The sequence below is a fragment of the Danio rerio genome, chromosome 3, assembly GCF_052040795.2.
Source record: "Danio rerio strain M-AB ecotype USA chromosome 3, GRCz13ab, whole genome shotgun sequence".
Lineage (NCBI taxonomy): Eukaryota > Metazoa > Chordata > Actinopteri > Cypriniformes > Danionidae > Danio > Danio rerio.
The window spans coordinates 23,059,715-23,086,487 of NC_141023.1; the positions used below are offsets into that span (position 1 = coordinate 23,059,715).

Genomic DNA, 26,773 nt, shown 5'->3' on the forward strand with positions numbered 1-26,773 from the left:
CATAACTCATATTTACTTTCTTTATTTAAAATCTAAAAGATGTTTGCAAATTGATATTTTTCTGATCCCATAATTCTGTGGTTAGTTGTTCTGGAAAATTTAAACAGACGTTATAATATAATGTTACCATATACTTTTTCTGTGAATTTTTGTTTAGAATTTTTACTGCAAAAGTCACATCCATAATGCTGGAATTGCTCAGATATTTAAATATTATGTAAAATAAACAATATGGTATGTGTGTATCATGACTGGCGATGCAGTGGTGCAGTAGGTAGAGCTGTCGCCTCACAGCAAGAAGGTTGCTGATTCGAGCCTCAGCTGTGTCGACTGGCGTTTCTGTATGGAGTTTGCTTGTTCGCCCTGCGTTCTACAATTGTCTGTAGTGTATGAGTGTGAGTGAGGGTGTATGGATGTTTCCCAGGGATTAGTTGCTGCTGAAAGGGCATCCGCTGCATAAAACATGTGCTGGATAAGTTGGCGGTTCATTCCGCTGTGGCGACTCAGGATTAATAAAGGGACTAAGCCGAAAAGAAAATGAATGAATGAATGAATGTGTCATGACTCATTTCATAGATCACATACATACATCACAATCAGCATGAACCATTTAGCAAGTAACTTTATAAGTTTTAAAGTTATAAATAACTTTATAAGTTATTTGACTTTTAATGATAATTTTAACATCTCAACTAAATATAGTCCCCAACCCCTATCCCCTGAAGCCACCTTTAGAATTCCATCCTATTTTATGTATATTATTTTATTTCAATATATTATCTTTTTTACTTTCTCCCTTCTTTTAACAAAATCTGCATTACACAACAGTATTTTATAACAACACTGATAACTGCATTAGTCTACTGTCAGGTGGCTCAGTGGTTAGCACTGTCACCTCACAGCAAGAAGGTCGCTGGTTTGAGTCCTGGCTGGGCCAGTTGGCGTTTCTGTGTGGAGTTTGCATGTTCTGCTCGTGTTCATGTGGGTTTTCTCCGAGTGCTTCGGTTTCCCCCACAGTCCAAAGACATATAGGTGAATTGAATGAACTAAATTGACCGTAGTGTATGAGTGTGTGTTTAATTGTGAGAGTGTATGGGTGTTTCCCAGTGGGTCGTGGCTGGAAGGGCATTCGCTGTGTAAAACCCATGCTGGACAAGTTAGCGTTTACTCCGCTGTGGCGACCTTGATTAATAAGGAGACTAAGCTGAAAGAAAATGAATGAATGAATGAATGAATGAGTCTGCTGTCACTTACTCAGACTTCTGTTACAGGCTCAAAATATCCTGGATACAGGCCAGAAAGCGCTATGCAGCCCATTAAAGACAAACAACACATTTCACTTTAACTCTCACCTAAAAATGTCATTTTCAGCATGGCATAATACATGATTTGTAGCATATTTTGAACTGAAACAGTAGAGATACACTCTAGGGATAATATAGATAATACATGACATATAAAGGGGCACAATAGGTGCCCTTTTAATGTTGATGTTAGCTGGTAGTCTGATATGTGATCATGAAGGAAAGGCTTCAATGAAGCCAAATCAAGTCTTAACTGTCAGTGGAAATAAAGCTGCCATACACGGAAATGCTAATTATGACACCACAACTTGTATGTATATATGTAGATGTATATGCATATGTGCGTGTGTGTGTGTGTGTATATATATATATATATATAGCATATAAGATCATAGATATTTTTTTCACAGGCTATTCACGCATACACTGCAGCCAGCCACCAGGGGGCCATCTAAATAATCTGGCATCACTTTTCAGTGAATACCTGCTGTGAATAAAGAAAAGATTTGTTTTAATCCTCTGAAATACAGCTCATAAAACTTATAGCTATTTTTATCTTTACAGTTAACTTAATTTGCTTTTACTATTTACATTTGCATAATGAGGCTAGTGCTGAGCTCATGCACCAAATGAAAACACAAGAGAGATGTTTGTAATCATTTTAACCAGATACTTAATACTGTGGCCTTTGGTGCGTATGTGTTTCTAACAGTCTCAAAGATCGGCCACTATAAGTGATGTCCGGGGGCAAAATACTGCTCATCACAAAATATTCCTAAAAAACAAAAAGGCTTACAGAAAATACAGCATACAGTAGTTATTTTACCTTGGGTTCCTCATTTGTATTTGAATAGCAAATGTCTCTGTGCCTTATTCTTTAAATGTGTACAAGCACAATTATGAAACATGTTTATGAAATATACCTCAAGACAGCATCAAGTTATTTGAATGAAGTGAGAAAATCTTTTTTTTAAAGGCTTAAAAACTTTGGCCAATATCTCTTTTATTGAATCTCTTAACTAAAAAAAAATTATAATGTAAATAATATAAACCATATACAACAGACAAGTTATAATTTTTTGCCTTTATCTTTATTTTTTTTTCATAGAAAATATTTAAACTTTTGAAGCAATCAATTTAACGAATTGTACTTACTCCATTACATAATTTTCCTCTCTTCATTTAAATAATATAATTTATTAAGTTTAATTTAAATAATAAGACAAATACAAACAGACATTTTTTTCTCATGTAAACATTATTGAAAACCTCTTCACTAAGATCGGAGCAGACAAATAAAGTTGTTTCTCCACTGTACAGTAAACATGAGCGCATTTTATTGCCATGTCTTGCTGTCTGCTTGCAGACACCTTAATGAATCAAGTTAAAGAGTAAACTACAGTGGCACCAGCTTCTGTTATTGAATGTGTCTAATGTTTGCACACTGAGCTGAATTCAAACTAGGACCTGCCTATTCATCCTATTTTAAGAGATAAGAGTGTTTCACTTGCCATATAGGTCCTGTAAATCAACAAACATCAAACAGATCAATTTTTATAGATGTAGATGTTATATATTTATATAAAATGCTTTTAAAGGCTTTGTTTCCTTCCATCACTGAGTTTTTTAATATTAAAGCTCTTGATCCAGGGGGCAGCATTGCTTCCTAAATATTCCAGCAAATTAAGTTGTGCAAAGACAGAAAATAGTTAGAAAACAAGTTACAGCAGTTACAAAACAAGAAAATTTGCATCTCATAGAAAGAGATAAATAAATAATTAGGTATAACAGAAATATGATAATAGCCTTTTTTTAACCAGGTAAGTCAATTGAGAACCAGTTCTCATTTACAATGATGACCTGGCCAGGAGGCAACATAAAAAGCAGATACAAAAGAGCAGGGACAAAATACAATAACAATTTCACAAATGCAAATAATAACATTTAAAACCAAGAAAAAAACTAAAAACAATCACAGTTATCTTGTACTAATAACTGGATTGAATTTTTAAAGGATGATAATGGAATAAAAGTGTTAAGCTTTAAGGTCAGCTGCAGATGATTCTTTGGATATCCAAAGGTTAATAAAACTACTAGAGGGCAGATTTCGATTTTTCTCTGAATGTGAAGAAGTGACTGTAAATATAGTGGAGTTTTGTAAATAAACAGAAATCAATGAAGTTGTCGACGTGATTGAAGAGAAGTCCAATTCAATAAAGAATACAGTTGAAATATATTATTTTAATACTTTCACAGTACTGACACATTTGGTATAAATGTCTGTAGAGTGAAGGTTTATGTTTAACTTTAAATGAAGGTTTACGTTTCAAATACAATCTCCATATCCATAAATGTATTAAGTAGTTTAACCATTCATCAGTTTATAGTTTAAGAAAACATACAGATTTTTTAAATTAAATCTATTATCAAATAGTAATATTTTTACTCTGAGATTAAAAAACATTTCAGTATTCTAAATAAAAAGTTGTCAAATTACATGGATGGTCAAGGTTCTTAACTGAATCACAGATGCCTATAAAGACTCTTTATTTTTAGAAGTGAACATAAATAAAAATTATTTGTTGTCTGTGGTGACTCACTAGACAGTAAGTTTATTGTTCTCTGGTTTTGAAAAATTCATGGAAAAAACCCTTTAAATCAATCTGGTGTCCCAAATCTTCATCTATTCTTGTTTTTCCAACCAAAGGACAGTGAGTGTTTGAATGAGGGTGGTGGGTTGTGAAGATGCCCAGAGGCAGGCACTGGTTATTGCCAGCTGCCCGTCTGTAAAGAGAGCGACTGAAGCTGAAGCACTGCTCTCCGGTTACAGTACCTGTCTATAAAAATCGCTCCCGTGTCCTGCATCCCTCTCTGTCCAGACCCCCCAGGGTTCCCCCGAACAGTACCAGCGATGAAAGCCATGTCTTGGGTTGCAGCCTCTACAAACCCAGCCTGTTTATGAGGCCACGTTTGATGTCTGGTTAAGGGGCGCTTGCACCCACAGACGGCTGAGTTGCACCTGGGTGGTGCACGGAAATTTGTACAAAGATACTGATACTTTAACTCACGGGAGGCCCTTTTAAACAAATCACTCAGCAATACATTAGCACTGTTTTTCTGTATTTATCAATTTCTGACTGTCAATAGTTTAACTATATTGATTATAATTAAACTGCATGGATATAATGTTTCCATCAAAATAATGTCTTGTCTTCACATACTGTACATCCACTTAAAAAAATAAAGGTTTTATTGTCATTGATGGTTCAGTGAAGAATATTTACAAAAACTTGACATCCCATAAAGGGTCCTTAATAGTGGAAAAGGCTGGTTCTTTAATTTTTGATAATGTTCTTCATTGAAAAAAATATTTGAGGAACTGATCACTGAAAGGTTCTTTTCTTTTTTAATTTTATTTAATTTTATTTATTTATTTTTTTTTAGATTTTTTAGACAATTAAACTATATATATTTGTATATATTTCTCTCCTCATTTGCTGTATTCATTAAGTGTGGATTTAAGCAAACTAAATAACAGTTGTCTTATTCTATAAGAATAAAATTTCTGATAACATTTCTTACTAATTTAAGAAAAAATATACAGTTGAAATCCGAATCATTAAACCCCCTTTGAACTTTTTTTCTTTTTTAAATATTTCCCAAATGATGTTTAACAGAGCAAGGACATTTTCACAGTATGTCTGATAATATTTTTTTTCTAGGGAAAGTCTCATTTGTTTTATTTCGGCTAGAATAAAAGCAGTTTTTTACATTTTTTAAAAAACATTTTGAGGTCAAAACTATTAACCCCCTTTAAGCTATAATTGTTTCTAATAGTCTACAGAACAAACCATCGTTATACAATAACTTGCCAAATTACCCTAACCTGCCTAGTTAACCTAATTAACCTAGTTAAGCCTTTAAATGTCACTTTAAGCTGTATAGAAGTGTCTTGAAAAATATCCAGTCAAATATTTACCGTCATCATGGCAAAGATAAAATAAATCAGTTATTAGAAGTGAGTTGTTAAAACAACTCACAGAAAAACAGAAAAAAAAATCTTCTCTCTGTTAAACAGAAATTGGGGAAAAAATAAACAGGGGGGCTAATAATTCTGACTTCAACTGTGATATCATTTGCAGCGTTAGGGGTAATGCATTACAAGTAACGTGAATTATGTAATAATATAACTTTTCTAAGTAAGTATTATTACTTTTAAAAACTAAGTAATAATATTTGAGCTACTTTAAAAAATATATAATGAGAGTTACTTTTTAGTTTAGTTAATTCGCTTTAAAAAATAAATTGCTGAATTAAAATGATCGTAGTCACGTTGAATCCTGCACTCAGTAAGAGAATGCAGGAACAGACAGAAATGAAGATGGCAGAGCCTTACAATTCTGCAATGGAAATATTCACAATATTCTAAACACATGGAAGAAAAGTAAAAGAGGATTATCTGAATGGACTGTGATTTTACAGTTAAGTAAGATTAAAAGTACAAAAATAGCAAACATTGCTTTAAACTTTCATTTAACTGTATATACAGCATGTAAAGCTCTGGGGTCAGAAAGTTCTCAGAAGATACCATTGTCCTACATTTTTTTGTGTGTTTTTAAAGGTAAATTAAGATTATACAGTGTTTTGTTCATTGCAGAGCTCCTCTATTTAAAAAAAGAAGAAAGAAAAAAACGGCACGTTTTGAAAGAGGTCAGAAAAAGTAACTTAAAAGTAAAGTAAAGGATTTCTTGCAATAAAAAGAAACTAAATGATGCGACTATTTACTTTTTTATGGAGTAACTCAATATTGTAATGCATTATTTTAAAAGTAACTTTCCCTAACACTGATCATTGTCATCAGTAGTTTGAAGAATAAGAGAAAGATAAGAGAATTAGATTTTTCAAGTGACCTCTTGATTTTTTTCTGAATAGATGTGTACATGTGGCTTGCTGCTCAACTACTATCAGTTATTACAATGTGGTTAATAATAGTTATTATTATATAAATTGTATACAGTTGATGTCAGAATTATTAGCCCCCCTGAATTATTAGCCCCCCTGTTTATTTTTTCCCCCAATTTCTGTTTAACAGAGAGATTTGTTCAACCCATTTCTAAACATAATAGATAGCTATATAAAAATATATAGGTTAAAGGGGCTAATAATTTTGACCTTAAAAAGTATTTGTTTTTTAAACTGCTTTTATTCTAGCCGAAATAAAACAAATAAGTCTTTCCCCAGAAGAAAAAATATTATCAGACATACTGTGAAAATGTACTTGCTCTGTTAAACATCATTTAGGAAATATTTAAAAAAAGAAAAAAAAAAAATTCAAAGGGGGCTAATAATTCTATAAAACTGTATATAACTGTACAGTAAAATATTACAATAAAGCTATAACAAATATATAACTTAAAAATAATTATTTCAAAATGTTAGATAAAAAATGTTTTAATAACAGATCACATTAAAATACAATAAAAACTAGACCTCATACTTCATAATATTACTGTTTTTAAATTAAAAAAATACATAAATAAAAATATTCTTTATAATAATAGACACCTTCTTGTATTATTAAATAATGATTACTCCAAACACGACCAGTAGCAGCATAAGAAGCTACTTGCTATAATCCATGCAATGTAATCAAACATGCATGTTTGTCTCCTAAGGGTTAAGATGATCCGTTTGCACCCAGCACAAGCCCTGTTAAAATATCTCACATTCCCCATGACATTCAAGAGGCTGCTGAAGGACTCGGAGCCGGTGGAGTTAAAGATCGGGCTCTTGTGTAGTTCCAGTCAAGACAGTTTATTGCAGATTTCTTTACTGCACGCTGGTGCACACCTTTTTTTACAATGCCGAGAGAAGGCTTAACGGATGAGGAACGAGTTATAAGTGGCATGTGAATGATGCAGGTTGGTCTGAATGAGCTCCCTCTGATGCTGTTTACAAGAGTTGGGCCTTTTTTAAGACTCTTCCCCAACCGCAAAAAGTCAGATCGCCCTCTTGCTTAATTACTATCAGGGTGTATGATTTTTACAGGCAGGCCAATCACAATTCAATTCAATCCTGCCTCTTTTATTTGGACAGATTTTGGAAAGCACAGCCTCATTATTTATTTATTTACTTATTTAGTTGATCTTTGCAAGTCATTAAACACTGTCTCCAGTGAGGACATCACAATATATATAAATAAGTTCTCTTTGTATTGTTTTGATGTCTTTTGGTCTCTTTTATTCAAAGTAATGTGCAGTTGAGCAAAATCATAATTTGTCATCAATACCAACACTATTTACAATATAAAAACCAAATGTCAAGTGCAAGTTAAACTTGTAGCAAAATAAGCTTTTCTAGCCAGAATTTTAAATTACCATCAGTTAAATTGCTTGTTGAACCACTTATGTCTAAGTCCCTTTGGGTAAAGCATCTGCTAAATGAATAAAAATAAATACATGACTATCTTTTTTATTCAAATGAGGATATTATGACGAATATATGGTCAGAAAAAAAGAACTGAAAATGAAAATTATATCATCATTTATTTACCCTCTTGTCATTCCAAACCCTAAAAACTTTTGTTCACATTTGCTATATTTATGAAATCTGAGAGATGTCTGTCAATTTGAATTCTCTGAACACTGTTTGCCAATGTTGTGTTACAAGAGAATATATATCCAGCAAAACGATGCCACTTCAAAAGACAAATCTAATTTGATATTTTAGTTTGTTTCGATTATCAAATAATTTCTGGGTTTGGAATAGGTAAGAAAAATAAAATTACAAAATGCTGCACTGTAAAATGTTTCACATTGGTTAATCTTACAAACTCAAGTTCCTAAGTTGCTTTGAAAATGTGAATCAACTCTTTTTAAAGATATTCTTTGTTTGAACTTAAGATGTTGAGTTTCACAATATATTTAACTAAAATTCAACATCTTAAGTTGAAACAAAGAATATCTCTAAAAAGAGACATTTTCAAGGCAGCTGCTAAACCTAAGTGTGAAAGTTTAACAAATGTGAAATGTTTTACACTGCATACTTCCATAAAATAAAGTATCTGAAAAACAGAATATGATAGTAGTTTTTAAAATTCAGTATTTCATGGATTTTCTTTCATACAGCCCAAATGTACATGGGAATTCAAGTTTATTCAGATGCACTGGACGTTTTCATTGTGGGTTGAACTGTCCCTTTAACTGAAACATAATTTCTTCTGCCTTGCACTTTTAAAAATAAAGATTCCATTTAGAATATGTGATGTCATACATAGAATATTCTTTTCCAGTTCTTTAGAATCTTATTTTACTCAGAAACCAACCACCATCTTAATAATCATGTTTGTTTGTTTGTTTGTCTGTCTGTTTATTGATTGATTTTCTATTTATAATCATAAATAGTCTGTCATAACAGTCTCTAACATAACAGTCATAACAGTTGCAGCTCATCCAGGATTCTGACCAGAACCAGAAAATCAGAGCAAATCCCACCTGTCCTCAGGTCTTTAGCACCCAGTTATATTCAGAATAGATTTTAAAGTATTACTGCTTGTCTATAAATCACTAAATGGCCTATGACCTCAATACATTACAGATATACTCACTAAATACAAACCTAACAGATCACTCAGATCTTTAGGATCATATAAACTGAACAGGGGTGGGCAAACTCGGTCCTGGAGGGCGGGTGCCCTGCACAGTTTAGCTCCAACTCTAATAAAACACACCTGCTTATAGATTTCTAGTGATCTTGAAGACACTGATTAGCCTGTTAAGGTGTGTTCGATTAGTGTTGGAGCTAAACTGTGCAGGACACCGGGCCTCTAGGACTGAGTTGCCCACCCCTGAACTAGAAATTCAGAGTTCAGTAAAAGCAGGGTGAATCCGCCGTCAGCTACTACGCCCTCCGCTGCTGGAATCAGCCCCTAGAAAGGATCAGGTGTGCTCCAACATTAGGTTCGTTCAAACCAAGACTGAAAACACATCTGTTTAGCTGTGCCTTTACTGAATGAGCACTGTGCTACGTCCAACAGATCGCACTATAATTTTTTTTTCATTCCTTTATAACCTGTTTTAACACATTTTTATTTGGTTTTATTCTGCTTTTATCTGTTTTAATAATTTTTTAATCATTGTTATTTTGTTTTTTTTTTTTCATTCCTGTTTATGTAAAGCACTTTGAATTACCATTGTGTATAAATTTTTAAAATGTGAAGGGCATGAAATCAAACCAAAGACACCAGTGTTCTCAGACAAAAACACTTTATTTATCAGTATATGGATATAGGTATAGCTAACATAAAGATAAAGTGAAAAATATTTGTGACCTGGACCATATCATTTTTACTTAATATGCTGATGATTTGACCATGAATGCATACATAGTATTTTTCACTCGTCATAATATATCCTTGAAACATAATACTGATTTTTTTTTGTATTTGTTGCTTTTATATTAAAAAAACATACAAATATCACCAACATTCTTTTAAAAAAAATCTGACCTGCTTGCTCTGTATATTTAAAACTACAACAAAATAATACATAACATTACTTGAAATGCAGGGGATTCAAAAAGAATATCACAACATTGAAAATTAAAAAGCTAAACTCTTTCTGTCATCGAATTAAGGAAGCTCTGATATTTGTTAAGTACTCTTCACACTGATTAATTATCCAAAGTCCATCAAGTTTATTTGATTAAATACAGATTTTCGAAGTTGTGGTATTCTTTTTTAATTACATTTAACTTACTAGGACTTGCTGCATTGTGCTTGTGAGAGAAGCCCACAGCCCTTCCCCAAATTACTGTTGTTTAGATAACGGGGAAGGACATCCCGAAAGATAGATCAGATACTGCCCCACTGGAAAAAATACCAAATTTGTTGGGATTATGGGAATAACAGGTTAATAATAGTGTCAGTAATGCAAGTTTGCAAGGCAGAATCTGATTCAATGTGCTGTGTTGACCAGTAGGTGGTGTGAGAGAGTGTGCATGATGGACAGAGTTTTTGGGTTTGTTTTAACCAGCATTATCACAAGAGAGTTCAGTGATTTCCATATCTGGACTGCACGTCAATGATTTTATGGGCAGCAGAGAATGTCTGTTTGATTATTTGTACATCAACAAACTTGATCTGGCAGCCAAGGCACTAAACAAAATAGCTGAATCTTTCTTTAATTTTAAAAAACATCCCTGTCATGATTTGGTTAAAATTAATGTATAGTATTATTTGTATACAAATTCCAAAGAAGTCATGAAGTGCAGTTTCATCAGAGAATAATTGCTGAATAAACTAATCATAATCAACCAAATAGAAAACGTTAAGAAAATGCATATTTTATCAAAAACAAAAATAACAGCCGTAAATGTATTCATGTAATCTTTAAATATTAAATGTGATCTGAGAGAATATTTATTTTATGTCTGAAATAAAATACAGATGTCAATAGAGATGCTCAAATATTGATTGCGTTTTGATATGCGGAGTTTTGTTCCTAAAGCTTCATCAGTTGTATATTGGATCTTAAATAATATGTGTTTTGTACTGTGCATTGTGTGATGTTTAACAGTAATGGAGCCCATTTAAAACAGTTTTGTGTCTTTATATTTTGGCAATCTATGTGTGCAAAACAACCATACCAATAAAATGATAACTGGCATTCTAGGCATTCTAGACGGTCAGGAAATTCTAGACAGGAATGCGTTATTTTTGGGAGTTAAATGTATTTGCTAGAAAACAAGTAAAATAATATATACATGTATATCGATACAAACAATAAGTTCACTTATGTATACTTTTAAAAAATATATATTATTAAAATCTGCTTTGAGGTTTTAAAACCTGTACTCCCAAACCTGTAAGCAATAGGCTTTTTTGTCGCAAAAAATCAAGTGTATGTATTTACCCGACATTAAACATACATTTTAAAACATTTTAAAACACAGAAAAACAATTTTATTGAAAACATAAAACTTTGAATGTTAATCAACTGATGGTTTTATGTCTCAGTAGAACCCGTGAATAGAGTAATTACAATTTAGTGAAGAAAAGATGTTTAATCGATTACTGTATAACCATATTCGAGTCATATTCGTGAACCTAAAACGGCCTGGCTTAGTTGCTATTCTGTTGTTTTTTACATATATCAATTAAAACGTTCGGTGTTATAGCTTATAAATTAATAATAATATATCAAAATTTAGGAAAAACAACAAACAAAAATCGTGTCAGGAAAAAACTACAGCTCAGACCCGCATAAAATTGCCATTTACCACCCGATATACAATGTCATACTCAACGCGGTGCTACTCAAAGCCGCGTTTCTGTTTATTGCAATGTAGGGACATCTTTCCACACATAAAAATAAATACAAAGGAAATGTCAAATAAATTATAATGCGGTACCTGTGGAATTTAAATGAAATCAAACTCTTATTTTTTTCAAACCTCACGTGAAGGAACAAAAGTGCATAAGCTGAAAAACACATTAACAAAAGGGTTATAACGTAGGCTAAATTAAAAGACCCTGACCCTGACCCTATTTATTCCTCTAACTCCTATATAGTCATCAATTCCGTTCCTTTCACTTCAAGATGTTCTGCCCATGACATAGTGGTGAACACTTTCCAGTAGAATGTACTCGGAACAATCCATTTGACATTAACATTTTCAGAAACGTGATTATTGCTTTTTTGAAGATTTGTAATTCCTGTCTTTCTGTTATTTTTTATTTTTTTTGTCTGAAATGTTTGGTCAATCAACTAAAAACATCTGGCTTAGTAACATCACTAAAACGAAGTATTCAGAACAATGAATCGGTTCTCTTTTAAAAAAGCATGTGTTGCAAAAAGCACTCCTGAGATGTTACGCAATTACAACAACAACAACAACAACAACAATAATAATAATAATAATAATAAATGTGAAAGAAAAATAAAACCAATCTTAGACAGAAATTATTAATATTAGACATTTAGAGACTTTATAATTTGTGGAGAAACTCTAAACCATGATTTATTCAGAGAATGATGTATTCTTTTACATCAGAACACACACAGCAAGATTTTTCATGAATTTCCTTCAGCTACAAAAAGATTCAGACTCTATGACCCTGGGAGCTTCTCCTGTTCTGTGAAAGCCCATAAAACTGTGGCATGTCTCATTGGCAGACTTAGTGTACAAGCAGACTGATCTACACTGTTACTACTGTGTGTTTTAAGCTTACCAGTTCATAACACACTGATAACATACAAACCGCTGCTTTTTAACACATCAGGAACTGTACACAACCACATCAGTTGGCCTACAGCACTACGGAAAGCACCACGAAAAGCATTACAATTTATATGTGACCATGGACCTTTTAACAGTCACGTATAAGGTTGTGGCTGCTGTTAACAGGTTGAGGCTTATGCTGTCAACCACAACTCTGTATGCACATTGATTTACTGTGTAAGAAAATGCAAGAAGTTAACAAAGACATTAATTTGCCACTGTACCCAAAACCTTTAATCAGCTCTGCACAAAACTAGATGCATATAAACAAACGTTTTGCTTTCATTAATAGGTTATTATTATATAACACACCTTAACACACATTTTCAAAGCCTAAATAATCAACATTATTAAATCTAACAGCTCAAAAAGCTTTTACACAGTACACTTGTTGTCTGTCTGAATTGTCTATAACAGAGATGTACTTTTGACATTACCTGATTTGACCCCCCATCCCATCTGAAAAGAGAGGGGGAAAACTGGGGAGGTGGTTGGGCGAATGCCTTTGACAGAAACTGTTATTTTGAATTTAACGCAATATTTAGTTATTTTTGTTTTATAGCTAAGCTGAAATTCAAGGGTTCAGTTAAATGTTGTTTAATTAAAAGAACCAGACTTTTAAAATGTAAATACTGTGACATGACGTACATCTAATATCTGCGAGCAAATCAAGGTAAAGGCAGGAGCAGTTTGATTAATGTATTCAGCATTGAATGTCATTGTGTTATAAATGGGATTGATTTTGACTCTAATAAGTTCATTATAAAACGTTAAAAATGATACTGCATTAGTTAATATAAAAAAGCAATGATTTATTTTAGATATTACCGAAAAAAATTAGGGAATTTCATTTAAGAATTAGGGAACTTGGCAAATTTATGGTTTGGTTTATAGTATTCGACCCACAGCCCTTAATCAAGTTTGGTTTTTGGCCCTTTTTTAGGAAAAGGTTTGGGCACCCCTGGTCTATAAGCTTTTAGTAATAAAAGACCTTTGAAAATTCTAAACAATTGTAAAAAACAAAACAAATTGAATGACTGTTATACTGATTACAGTATTGTAAAATGAACATGTACATAGCTTCTTTATAAAGCCCACCATTAATATCAAATACAACACATCAGATTTTAATCTGATCTTTATTGTATTACATTAGGTTTTTGGTCCCATAAAATCAACAAGAGATTTTATCAATAAACTAATAATTTATCTAAACTATTAATTAATGATTTACAATCATATGCTTTCTGTTGTCTGTCTGAATTGTCTATAATTCTTATTATTTAAATTACACACTTACACACACACACACACACACACACACACACACACACACACACACACACACACACACACACACACACACACACACACACACACACACACTATGGACAGGTTAGCTTACCCAATTCACCTATACCGCATGTCTTTGGACAGTGGGGGAAACTGGAGCACTGGAGAAAACCCACACGAACACGAGGAGAACATGCAAACTCCACACAGTAATGCCAACTGACTCAGGCTGAGGATCGAATCAGCAACCTTTATGCTGTGAGGTGAGAGCGCTACCCACTGCGCCACCATGTTCCTCCTTATGTTTATATTATTCGCCCCCTGTTTATTTTTCCCCCAAATTTCTGTTTAGAGAGAGAAGATTTTTTCAACACATTTCCAAACATAATAATTTTAATAACTCATTTCTAATAACTGATTTAATTTATCTTTGCCATGATGACAGTAAATCATATTTGACTAGATATTTGTCAAGACACTTCTATACAGCTTAAAATGACACTTAAAGGCTTAACTAGGTTAATTAGGTTAACTAGGCAGGTTAGGGTAATTAGGCAAGTTATTGTATAATGATGGTTTGTTGTGTGGAAAAAAATAGCTTAAAGGTGATAATAATTTTGGCCCTAAAATGTTTTTAAAAAAATTTAAAAACTGCTTTTATTCTAGCCGAAACAAAACAAATATGACTTTCTCCAGAAGAAAAAATATTAGCAGACTAATACTGAGAAAATTTCCTTGCTCTGTTAAACATCATTTGGGAAATATTTAAAAAATAAAACAAATTAAAGGGGGGTGGAGGGGGTAATTCTGACTTCAACTGTATATATGTGTGTATATATATATATATATATATATATATATAATTTTCCCAATACTGAGTTTAAGCTGGAAGGGCTGTGTAAAGCATAAGCTGGATAAGTTTGCTGTTCACTCCACTGTGGCGACCTCTGAAATAGAGACTAAGTCGAAGGAAAATTAATGAATGACTAAATGATTAATAATAATAATCATTTAATTTAGAAATATTTTTAAGTATTTATTATTTACCTAAATATCTTTTATTGAATTTGATTTTCAAGCAATGACAAAGCTTTTTAGAGTTGTGTCTCATAGTTTGGGTTAATTTTCCCACCTAATTTTTATGAGCATGATTGATTTAGTGCAGTGTTGTGTAAAAAATATAGTGTGGCCTGAAGGAGACATTTGATGGAAATAACCAGACCAATGATAACTATTTAGGACCGACATGTCCTCCACCTGGAGTACCAGATTATCAGTTTAGTCAACCTGTTAGGGATCCACTACTGTGCTGTTAAATGTCCCAAAAGCTATTCAATACAGCTGTGAAAATGATCAGCTCACTGATTTTAATAGGCTGCAGGGAACTTGGAGACACACAGATGTTTTTTATGTGATTGTTTACATCTTTGTTTTTTGTTTTATTATTGCCCTGAAAGGCAAACAAATCAAATCCTCTGCTTTCTTGCAAATTGTTACAACCTGTTCAGTTTTCCCTCTAGCAAAATAATTTAATTGCACTGATGTTGTGTTGATGTTGGACCAATCTTTGCTGAAGATAGTCTATTTCCCTGTAACGACTGAGATCTGTTGCTGGCCAAAACATTTAATGATGGAATATTTCTCTAAAGATGACCATATCTTCTATAAGACCTGGCTTCGCTACACGTGCAGAATTATGCAAGTTTATTGTTTGATGTTCACATGTTTGACTTTTTTTCTTTGAGAAATCAGATGTTTCACCATGTAAAACTATTTGTAGCATTGCCAAAGTTCAATGTTATGAGTTTCAACGAGTTAATGTTTGAAAGCGCTGTCTCTTTATAAATGTCACAGGTATTGCACTGAGCAGACCAGCTAAATCCACCTCAAACCTGATACTGTAGTAGTGTAAGTTCTGATGATACAGCAGTTATAGTATTTATCAAGTTGTCATGACTTTTCTATTGTTTATAACAAGTCAGTGTAATTCACTAGTCTTAATGTACAGTGACATGATATTAGCAGGCTGTGCTGGATAGTAACTGATTACAGTACTTTCGAGATGTAATCAGATTTTAGAAATGATGAATGTAATTGTATTTGAAAGTGCTCAAGTTTTTTTGTTATGTATTATGTGATGTTTAATGTGAAAATAACTCTGATTGTATTTATTATAAAGAGGTAGTTCATAAAAAATTACCCTTTCTGCGTGATTAAAAGCTTTTTATTTATTTATTTTTTTTTGGGAGGTCTTGTGTAATGAAGCCCTCTGTGTGGTGAGTTCACAGGTGGCGTTGTCCTGTGGCTGCCATTATATCATCCAAGTTGATGCTGCACACTGGTGGGGTGGAATGGATGGCCACATAATAAATTTGCTATGAAAATACACACATTACATTACATTTACATTACATTACATTACATTACATAAAGAAAGTTTTTGTGTGTAAATTGCTCCTCAGATGTGCATATATGTGTGTATGTGTGTGTATACATACTGTATATGTATTTGCAATGTGTGAATCCGCAGAAGTCACATCACTGGATCTGCAATGTAGAGTTGGGATTTTTGTTGTGACAGACACTACAGTTCATTACATTGTCGAATCATTGAAAAGAGTGAAACTCTTCATTTGTTTATGACCTGTGACTGTGAGCAAATTTAAAACATTTATTGTTGTTTTACACATGTACTATTATTTTACATGAGAATATTGCATTTCTGCACTGTTAGACTCCCCCCAAAAACTATAAAGCACTGTGTATTTTATTTGCATCTTTGCTCTGTTGTATTCATCTATGTATATTTTATGCAGACACTCCTCTACAAAATCACCCTGATCAATGTAATATTATGACTTCTTTCCGGAAAGAGCTACTGAAGTCACCAATTGAAATTGTATTGATCTCACAATATATATATATCAGAAAAACAAAATACCACAATAACAGTTTTTTCCAGGAAAGTGCAGCCCTATTTTCCATACAGGAACAGTCTGAGGGAACGCAATTATACTCTGGAAACTGTTGTGTGAGGGAAGGATGGAAACAAAGTTTATCCAACAGTGGGTGGAGTCTTTTGTGATGCTGTGGGCCATTTATGGTAAACTGGATATTGTATGAGAGGGAACTAAGCTTTAATAACTCTTGATTTGGTGTTTGTTTGTTCTGGCAGTCTTAACAAAATGATCTTGAATGCTTAGAAGTGATAATAATATGTTTAGAAGGCTCTTCTTGTTTTCCTTGTGTTGGCTATTTGTACATTCACATGTATTGTACTTCTGAAATTAATTTTAGGCATTGACTACAATGTTCTTGTATGGAGTAGTACAGCAGAAATGTACAGATGCTGTATGGTTTAATGATAAATTGTTGCTGTTGTATGGACATGGAACGATTGTTCACTTTATAGACTTAAGGTTTGCCTTTTTCATTTACAAACAGTGAGTAAAGAGGCAGGCGACACGGTGGCGCAGTAGGTAGTGCTGTCGCCTCACAGCAAGAAGGTCGCTGGTTCGAGCCTCAGCTGGGTCAGTTGTCGTTTCTATGTGGAGTTTGCATGCTCTCCCCTCGCTTGCGTGGGTTTCTACCGGGTGCTCCGGTTTCCCTCACAGTCCAAAGACAATTAAATTTTCCGTAGTGTATGAATGTGTATGGATGTTTCCCAGAGATGGGTTGGAGCTGGAAGGGCACCCGCTGCATAAAACATATGCTGGATAAGTTGGCGGTTTATTCCGCTGTGGTGACCCCAGATTAATAAAGGGACTAAGCCGAAAAGAAAATGAATGAATGAATGAATGAATGAATGAATGAATGAATGAATGAATGAATGAATGAATGAAGTAAAGAGACTTCTCTGAGGAGACAGACATGCTCTGACTAAATCGCCACCACTACTTCACTTTTTACTCAATCTGAACAGACAGTTAAAAAAGACAGACAACTTTGACACAGACAGATTTCATCACTGCGTCTCTATATCGGAGTTTTACAGTTTTTAAATAGCTTCAGTTGACACAGGCCAAGCCTGCAGACTTTACTGCTGCCATAAAGCTCTGTCCTAGCAACAATATAGATACATCATACATACTCATAACTCTCTTGCTTGCTATTTCTAACTTGAATAAGAAGGATGTCTACATCCACATGACTAACTATGCTATCAACAAACCGTACAAGATTACAGAGTTGAGAGCAACAGTGAGGCTATCATTATATAAGAGGAGCCGAAGATGGATATTTATAGAGGATGATTCAGTGATTATGCATACAAAAGTTTGCTGGTGTTTGTTGTATGTCTTAAGAAGTGCAATAAAATTTTCTTTATGTTAAGGTGATCTGAAGTATCTGGATAAACATTTATTGTAAAGCAGTGAGAAAATAAAAATAAATTATGAACAAGCTGTAAAATTTCTGGGGGTCTGTAAGATTTTTCATACACTAATCCTGTGTTTTCTCTGTTTGCAAATCCCACTTTAATTAGGTAGAGAAACAATTCACATAAACATTTTAAACTCTATTAACATATATGGGTTATAAACCCTTAAAAAAAAAAAAAACAGTATTTTGCAAACACAGAGAGGTTTGAGACTTATCGTGAAGCTTAAATAAACTTTTTAATTAAAGATTTATTTGTTATATACTAGCCTACTTAACTTGTGTTAAGTTTAACACAAGCCTATTCCTTTTAAAGTCTAGCGAAGTCTGGTCTGTATTTTTCTTTGTTATTGAGGAACATCTCTTATCAGAGTAGTTCAAGAAAGTTTTTTTTTTCCTGCTGATTGAATGTCAAAAGTAAGTTGATTTGCACTGTACCAGCTTCACATGTTTACACTGCACAAATGTAGTTCCCCACCATTTCAAAGTGTACATACTGACCAATACTCCATCATGCAACAGGCATAAAGAATTTTGTGTCAGGCTGCCCATATTCTCAACCAGTTAAAACAATGGTAACCAAAACATAAGGCTGCTCTTTCCACATGCTACTCGTCATTTTGTCAGATCTACGTCACTGCATATGCACACAACTTCCTATTTTCAGTTTTCAATCTGTTCAGCCATGTCTGCATAATTGGTTAAGAAAATGTTTAAACCACAACTTCTGATTAAAAATCTAATGGATAGAGTTCAGTCGGATCAGTTAAAATGCTTATTTGTAATCAAAATATGCCAATAATCTGATTACTAAAATCATTTGGTTGCATGTAAAGAGTCAGTTTGGGAAAAACTGCATGCATTGTTTTTTTGTCAGGTTGCATGCTAGGTTAGTTTGTCCAATAGAAAAAAAGATTATAACAAAAACACTGCCAATAGCTCACACAGAAGTCACTTTTAAAATCATTCAGCTTGTCTTTTTGTCATAGCAGAGAACATCAGAAACATTAATGCAATCTCCCAATCGTGCATTACTTTGCAAAATGTTTAGTGGCAATCAAAATGTCACTGAAATGTTGCTCATGTAAGCACATCTTAAAACAGTTTAGGATTGTGTATAATGTGAAAAGTATTTGTTAACCCTGGATTAATTACAAGGCATGTCAAATATGAGCAAGAAAATCCAGGATTTGGAGTTTAGAATCCAGGGTCATCCAGTTCAGGGGTTAAAACAAACTCAAAAAACTGTTCTTGTAATATACTTGGCAAAAAAGCATCAGCTCAGTGACAATAAACATTGAGCAATAATTATGTGCATTTAAGAGACTGTCACAACTGGAGGTTTGTCTCTGTACTGGGAAGTTCTCCAGCAGGAGAACCGCTTGCATATTCATTGTTTAATGGCTTCATGCACCTTCAGGCAGTTCAGCCATAACATGATGCAGCTGTGCTTGTTGGCACACAGCAGCTTCTCAGTGTGGCTGCCTCACAAACCAAAACAAAGCTTTACAAACGCTCCTACCTACCGTTAAATTGCTCATCTTTCATCTACAGTGTTAAGTGTCCTCATTGTTTGTTCTGTAACCTACAAAAGATTTTAGTTATTGTAATTGTTAGTACATCCCCCCCTTTTAAGATAAATTGCTGGTTTGTCTGATGTGCTAATGTGTTTAAGTATCATTAATTTATAAGTTCCTTATAAACTGCTTCTTAATTTACTTATATTTCTTTTAGGCGTAATGTGGCTTCACATCAAATTTTTTTTCTGTTTAATGATAGTAGGATCGACATCTTTCTTGATGCTATGAAGTGAATTTTGTAACCTAACTGAGCTTTAACTGATGTGAAGGAATGAGAAATTGATTAAATGTGAATATGTCATTTGTGTGAGGAGCTTGCATTATACTTTTACTAATATGAAATTAAATTCATAAAATATTCAAACATCAGATTCACCCCTTAGACACTTTAAGCCTCTACCAGTCTTACAAAAGTCTGTGAGAGTGTGGGAGATCCAGCACTGGAAGATATTTGGAAAAAGTTGACTCATTTTCAGGCGTAGGTGAAACGTAAAGTAAAGTGAAACGTAAAGTTTGTCATTGAAGTGGTTTTGAAAGACTTTGATGGCTGCATATTGATTAAAAATACAGTTATATATGAACTGTGTAATGTATGGACATGGAACAATTGTTCACTTTATAGACTTAAGGTTTGTCTTTTTCATTTACAAAGTAAAGAGGCAGGCGACACGGTGGCGCAGTAGGTAGTGCTGTCGCCTCACAGCAAGCAGGTTACTGGTTCAAGTCCCAGCTGGGCCAGTTGGCATTTCTGTGTTGGTGTGGGTTTCCTCCGGGTGCTCCAGTTTCCCCCACAGTCCAAAGACATGCTGTAAGTGAATTGGGTAAACTAAATTGGCTGTAGTGTATGAGTGTGAATGTGAGAGTGTATGGGTGTTTCCCAGTACTGGGTCGCAGCTGGAAAGCTGCATTTTAAAGAAACTTCCCAAAAATGAAAATAAAATTATGTTTTGAAGTATTAACACAGATTAAATTAACAGATTTCAATATTCTATAAATTTTCAAGATTTACAGCGCGGTTACATATTTTATATTTATATCAACTGGATGAGGAAGGTTTATGGATAGCATGCAGTCGAGTCAACCTGTCCCATCTCTGACTTCCTCAGGCCTGAGGTAGCATTAAGAGCAGGAAGTTGTAAAAATCACACGGTAGTGCTCTCTAGACAAAAGAGGATCTGCTACTGTGTGCTCAATCGGTGTTCCCACAGTCACCATATAGCACACTCTCTTTACAGTCGGTCCCAATTTACCACATCACTCGCAATTCACAGGAGCAGTTGTTTTTTACTGTCATTTCCCACCTATTGCTGGGCTTTACTGCAGACGTCACCCATTGAGTTATTGTCAGACTCAGACAGTTAGTCTCTAATGATCTGAGCATCCAAAGTGCTGGAGTTTACACCTCTAAACATGCAGAGATGTGGCAGTGTTACCTGCATGCATATTTATGACACAGGTAATTATTATTTTACAAATAGCTTGTTTTAAAGCAGTAAAATAATGCTGTAATATTTCTTACAGATGCTATCTATATCATTCCTCTACATGAAACAGTATCAATTTTTGTCTTGTTTTCTGGTAAGGGTTATCATGACAAAAGCCAGACAAGGTTAATATACACTTAGACACATATACAGCATCCTTTCAACTAGAGTTCACCTGTAGCAGGTGGAGGTAAAATAAGCCAACACACCTGGATATTGAGCAGCTGCATTGATTCACAAAACCACGGCTGTAACAGTTCACCAGCTCAACCGCTCAGTTTCTCATTTCTAGTGCTCTGTGTTGAAAAAGATGGTATCTTCCAACAATTCTCAGCACAATATTATCAAAAGTCATGACCATTTTTCATGATTTTGTAGACAACATTCATTCGTTCAATTTCTTTTCCGCTCAGTCCCTTTATTAATCTGGAGTCGCCACAGCGGAATGAACCCCCAACTCATCCAGCAAATGTTTTACACAGCAGATGCCCATCCAGCTGTAACCCATTACTGGGAAACTCCCATACACACCTATACACACATACACTACACTAATTTAGCTTACCAAATTTATGTATACCACATGTTTTTGAACTTGTAGGGAAAACCAGAGTACCCGGTAGAAACCCACATGAACACATGGAAAACAAGCAAACTCCACACAGAAACGCTAACTGACCCAGCCGAGGCTCAAACCAGTGTCCTTTTGCTGTGAGGCAATCGTGCTACCCACTGCGCTACTGCGTCACCATGTAGACAACAGTAACAGTAACCAAGCAATTACTTATCCACACTGTACCAATAATTTTGGGGTTGTAGACTCAGCTGTCACTAAAGGCACACATTTGTGCTCTTTTGTGCTAAAAATGTACTTTAAGGTACCAATATGGACTTTAAAAGGACAAATGTGTACATTTTATAAAAGATACTTCCCCGCTGACAGCTTTTGGGCTTTTATTGCTGACAGTGTGCAATTGACTAACCAGGCTTCATTTATTTTGTAAATTTGTATTTGGAAATATTATTATAATTATCAAAATAATATTTTAAACACTCTAGAATTATTGATTCCTTTAAACCAAACTTGAACAAATCCAACTATTAGGGTTAGAAATTTAATTAGTTTGGTTGGTCCATATTTTACTTAAATTTAGGTTGAAACTCAGCCGTTTTAAAGTGTATGTAAATATATTTTAAAATGTAATTTTGTCCTGTGATGGAATTTACATGACCTTTCTAACGGTTTAAATGTTTTATTGAACATTCGATTACTGAAGGGATTTGTTTTTGGATTTTAAGTAATCTTAAACAGAAATCTCACCTGCCAACATTTTGAACTTTAGTGTGTGTCTAATTATATTCATACATTTTATGTAGGGCTGGGCGATTAATCAAAAAGTAGTCAACATTCAGAACCTATAATCGATCTTCCAGGTCAATTCTTTTTAAATTACTTTCTCTACAGCGTGTGGAGTCACGTGACCCCACTCTGTTAAGATTGATTCATAATTCTGCGACCACATCTGATCTCTCTTCAAGTAGGATGATGGACTCATTTTTTAGCCTTAATTTGCACTACATTGATGACTATTGGAAGCTGCGTCAGAGATGCCTTGAGAAGGCACATTTTCCATTACATTAAAATTATTTACATTAAAATATTTGTTTACCAAAGATACAAGAAATGTTTGAAATATAACTTACAGGATATACAGAGTTTTCTTTTATTTCAGAAGAGATACTGCTTATTTTCTACTTTTAATATGAAGAACACTGAAAATAATTTATTTTGTTTACAAAACTGCAAGTTATTTATCTTAACTTTTTTTTCATAGGAAAAGTTAGTTTCAGGCAATGTGTGTTTAATTTCAGTTGTTCAACATTGATGTTCAATAGATAATCATAGATAGTAGACAGTGTTTGTTTCCTTTAGTTATTTTAAAATCAAGTAATGCACCCTTCATTCAGAAATCTCTCACTTGTAATATGTAGGCATATTTACTGTACAAAAACTGTCAGTGAACTAGGGCAGAAAAAAATGTTCATTAATTGTAATTGAGTTAAAATGTTTAATTAATCACAGTTTCGATTTTGTGCCAAATCGCCCAGCATAGTTTTACGTGTGGCTTAAGTATATTTTCTGCATTATTTCAGGCTGTTCATTTGCAGGCTTTTATTAGAGCATGGTGTAGCTCAGGAGTCTCAGACACCCACTCCTGTCTAGCTGTTGATGTTTTGTCTGGTTATACAGGCTGTTTGATTTTTAGATGGTTCAAGATCATAATTCAGCAGGTTGTGTCTAGCATGGAGTATAATGACAGGAGCTTTGTGTCTGTAAGTTGATAAGTAGTCTTTAAGATTACAGTGCTGTTTGGCCAACAGGTTGGTGTTAAACTGTGACAAAAGTGTTGGTGTGAATTACTAGAGTTGTGTTAGCTCTAAATGCTTGAGGATGCTAATGAGTAAAGCACTAATTCCACAGTCCTATTACTGTTGTTGATGTTTATCAGGCAAAGAAAAAGGCAGAAATACATTACATAAAATGTTTCCATAAATATTTTAATAGTCCATATTGTCATATATATTTTGGAAAGCATATGTACATGGGTTTGTATCAGTGTTCAGGTGCAAAACAGTCATTATGAAAAATTAACAAACTTATTTGTTTAGAAAAGTAAGCAAAACTTTTAACTATAATACAAAAAGATTACAACAAAACAGCTCTTCAATCCTGATGTTTTTCCAGTTCTGAATAAGTTTACAGATGCATAAATACAACAGCTTTAAACTTTCAGTGTATGGGCAAAACCATCTTCAAAATGTATTTTTTCTTATCCCAGAGAGAACAAGTCAGTTAGTCATTCAGGTCTGGAATGACACAGGAGTGTAAACGATAAACAAATTTCATTTCTGCGTAGCCTATTGCTTTTAATATGGCAAAGACGCTTCTGTCCTATCATCCTGAAGCACTGCCAAAGGTTTGGGGTTGTAGGCCTGTCCTAGCTCCCCCTCTAGGTTTAAGCAGGTGGTCCGGTCTCCATTGCAGGCATTGAGGACAGTGGCATCCTACTGGATGATGCATTGTCTGGACGGGGGAATAGAGAGCTGGTTGTGGAAGACCACCTAACCAGGGGTAGGTCGATGGAGGCAGGTGCAAAGTATCCACTGGCCTTGTGGTGGCGCTGTAGGGGGTTGAAAACCCAGAGAGACTACCCATGCCCAAATGAGAGTATAGATGAATGGGTAAGCGGGGCAGCAGTGGGTAGGGAAGAGCAGCAGCCGTCTGACCCACCATGAAGGCACACAGGTTCGGGTCCAGTGGATTTGGCCAGTGTAGACTGTGACGTTGTCTCTTGTCCTTCATTCTCCGGTTCTGGAACCAGACCTGTAGTTAAACAAATAAATATAGTGTCTTAGTGAAGGAAAGTTGGTGGGATTAGGTAATGGTCGATTTACAATTAAAGTTTTGGTTTCAGGATTGGGATATAGTTGGGATATAGTTCAGTTGTCTGATTTTATAGCTTAACTGGTTGTCTGTAACCCTAAGTTTAACAAAACACACAAACAATGATCTCTTAAACTTAAAGTTTAAATTGGAGGACTTTTCTTAAATTAATTCTGAAATGAGCACCTTTAATAGTACATTACTTTTAAATGCAGCTGGAAGGCTGTATAATTTTATCCATAATTTTTGTTAGGCCAGAGGTTGCATGGTGCATGAAAAGATCTGAATCGTGAATTACCTTTATTGTGGTCTCGGGCAAGTTAAGGGCTGCCGCCAGTTCGCATCGCCTGGGTCGAGACACGTAACTTTCTTTGCAGTATTCTTGCTCAAGACGAGTCAGCTGTTCCCTCGTGAAAGCTGTCCGGTGCCGCCGACTTTGGTCGATACCATTCAGTAGTGAAATACGAGGGCATTCTTCCTCTCCTTGGTCACTGTCAGCATGAGCAACAGTAGACACTGGTGACTCCCTGTCCTCTGCTACTGAAAAGAATATTTTACATTAGGCAATGCCTTACTTGACGTATAGCTTTGTAACAATTACAGTCAGAAAGACTGATTTGTGCTGTAAACTCACAAAGTTAATTCACTAAGTAAATTAACTCGCTGGACAGATTTTGATTCTGTACAGTAAGCTTTTTTTACTAATTAAAAAGTGCATTAATCTAGCTGTTATAATATGGATGCTGTAGGCTACTTACGCATTTTGTCGTTAGGATCCACTTCCGCAATCCAAATACTCCTGTAATTGATTTTCACTAATTTCTCATAGTCCTCAAAACACTCCCAAACCAGGCCCTACTAAAAAAATAGCAATTCTCTCTCGTCACTGTTTCTCTTCCAAGCCAAGTTCGTTTATGAAAGGAAAGATGAGTTGTTTTTGTAGTCGCTGTCCACCCCCCTCCTCCCTCACCTCTGCATCTTTCAGGTCGTCCCATCTTGTTACTAATGAGAGACGCACTCTATCCGCTGAGGCGCCGCCGGGGCGCGCGGACAGAGGGAGGTGTTAAATTGTCTTTGGTCTCCGACTGGCCTTTGTACTTTTTTGTTATGTAGAATTAAGATCGACCTCCCTTTGCATACTGTCACAGTGGCTTCCCCGTTGAGATAGGCCAACCCTGATTGTTCCATGGCGTTTGATGTTTGTATTTTTGGAAGTCAATCATTAGAATCCTAATGTGCCTAAATTGTAGAGGTCTACAGATTGTAATAGAGAAGAAAGCTTTTCTGGAGGGTATAAATGTATACGTGAAGTAAGAATAGAAAGTTAATTAGTTGAAAATTGTCAGAAAACATGAGCATTTCTTAATTTTAAAATAAACTAATTACACTTTCAGATCACCCATGCTGCCATTGCATTTAACATAGGTTTTCAAATTGAACTACAACTGCTTTCTTAGATATGGCTGAAAGCAAAGAGTTGGCTCATGATACCTAAATCTGACCGTATTTCTTTTTGCTACTTTTTATGAAGGTCACTTGAGTCCAGTATTGTTTAGACCCCAATGACAGTGCATAAGCAAAACAGTTATTCACAACCCCTTTCAGAAATACTTGAGTATAGGCTGTCTTGTTCATTATATTGTCCTTGTTTGATTGATTAATCCAAAATTAGATTTATATGTCACTGAGATTATTGTTTATGCATTTACTTATTTGTTATTATTTGGTTTGGTAAGTTTGGTTGCTTTAAGTAGACCTATATGCATCATTTACCAACAATTTAAATCAACATTTTGATTAATCTACAATTCTCGTCCTTTTTATTGATAACTTTATATGTATTTTCTATATATTTTTAAATAGCCTTTTGTATTTCGAGTATTTCAACATCAGCTTTCACGATATATATATATATATATATATATATATATATATATATATATATATATATATATATATATATATATATATATATATATATATATATTTATTTTTTGCAGTTCTAATTTA

At 34.2% G+C, this 26,773-nt stretch overlaps 1 protein-coding gene and 1 long non-coding RNA gene across 3 annotated transcripts in view; one reads left to right on the forward strand and one right to left on the reverse strand.

Moving 5' to 3' along the window:
• LOC147845618 (uncharacterized) overlaps positions 1-26,773 on the forward strand; it is a 349,241-nt gene that overhangs the window by 59,357 nt on the left and 263,111 nt on the right. The window lies entirely within an intron of this gene.
• Positions 23,857-25,730, reverse strand: eve1 (even-skipped-like1). Of its 2 annotated transcripts, none has more exons than XM_087242076.1 (3): positions 25,522-25,673; positions 25,062-25,303; positions 23,857-24,703 (listed from the first exon to the last, which is right to left on the reverse strand). In XM_087242076.1, exons 1-3 carry the CDS (start codon positions 25,523-25,525, stop codon positions 24,275-24,277), a joined length of 675 nt encoding a protein of 224 aa, XP_087098202.1. In that variant the 5' UTR covers positions 25,526-25,673; the 3' UTR covers positions 23,857-24,274.

Excerpts from the sequence above, each read along its gene's own strand:
- eve1 (XM_087242076.1), bottom strand. Across the intron at positions 24,704-25,061 it reads TGCCCGAGACCACAATAAAG|GTCTGGTTCCAGAACCGGAG; the intron begins GTAATTCACGAT and ends GTTTAACTACAG.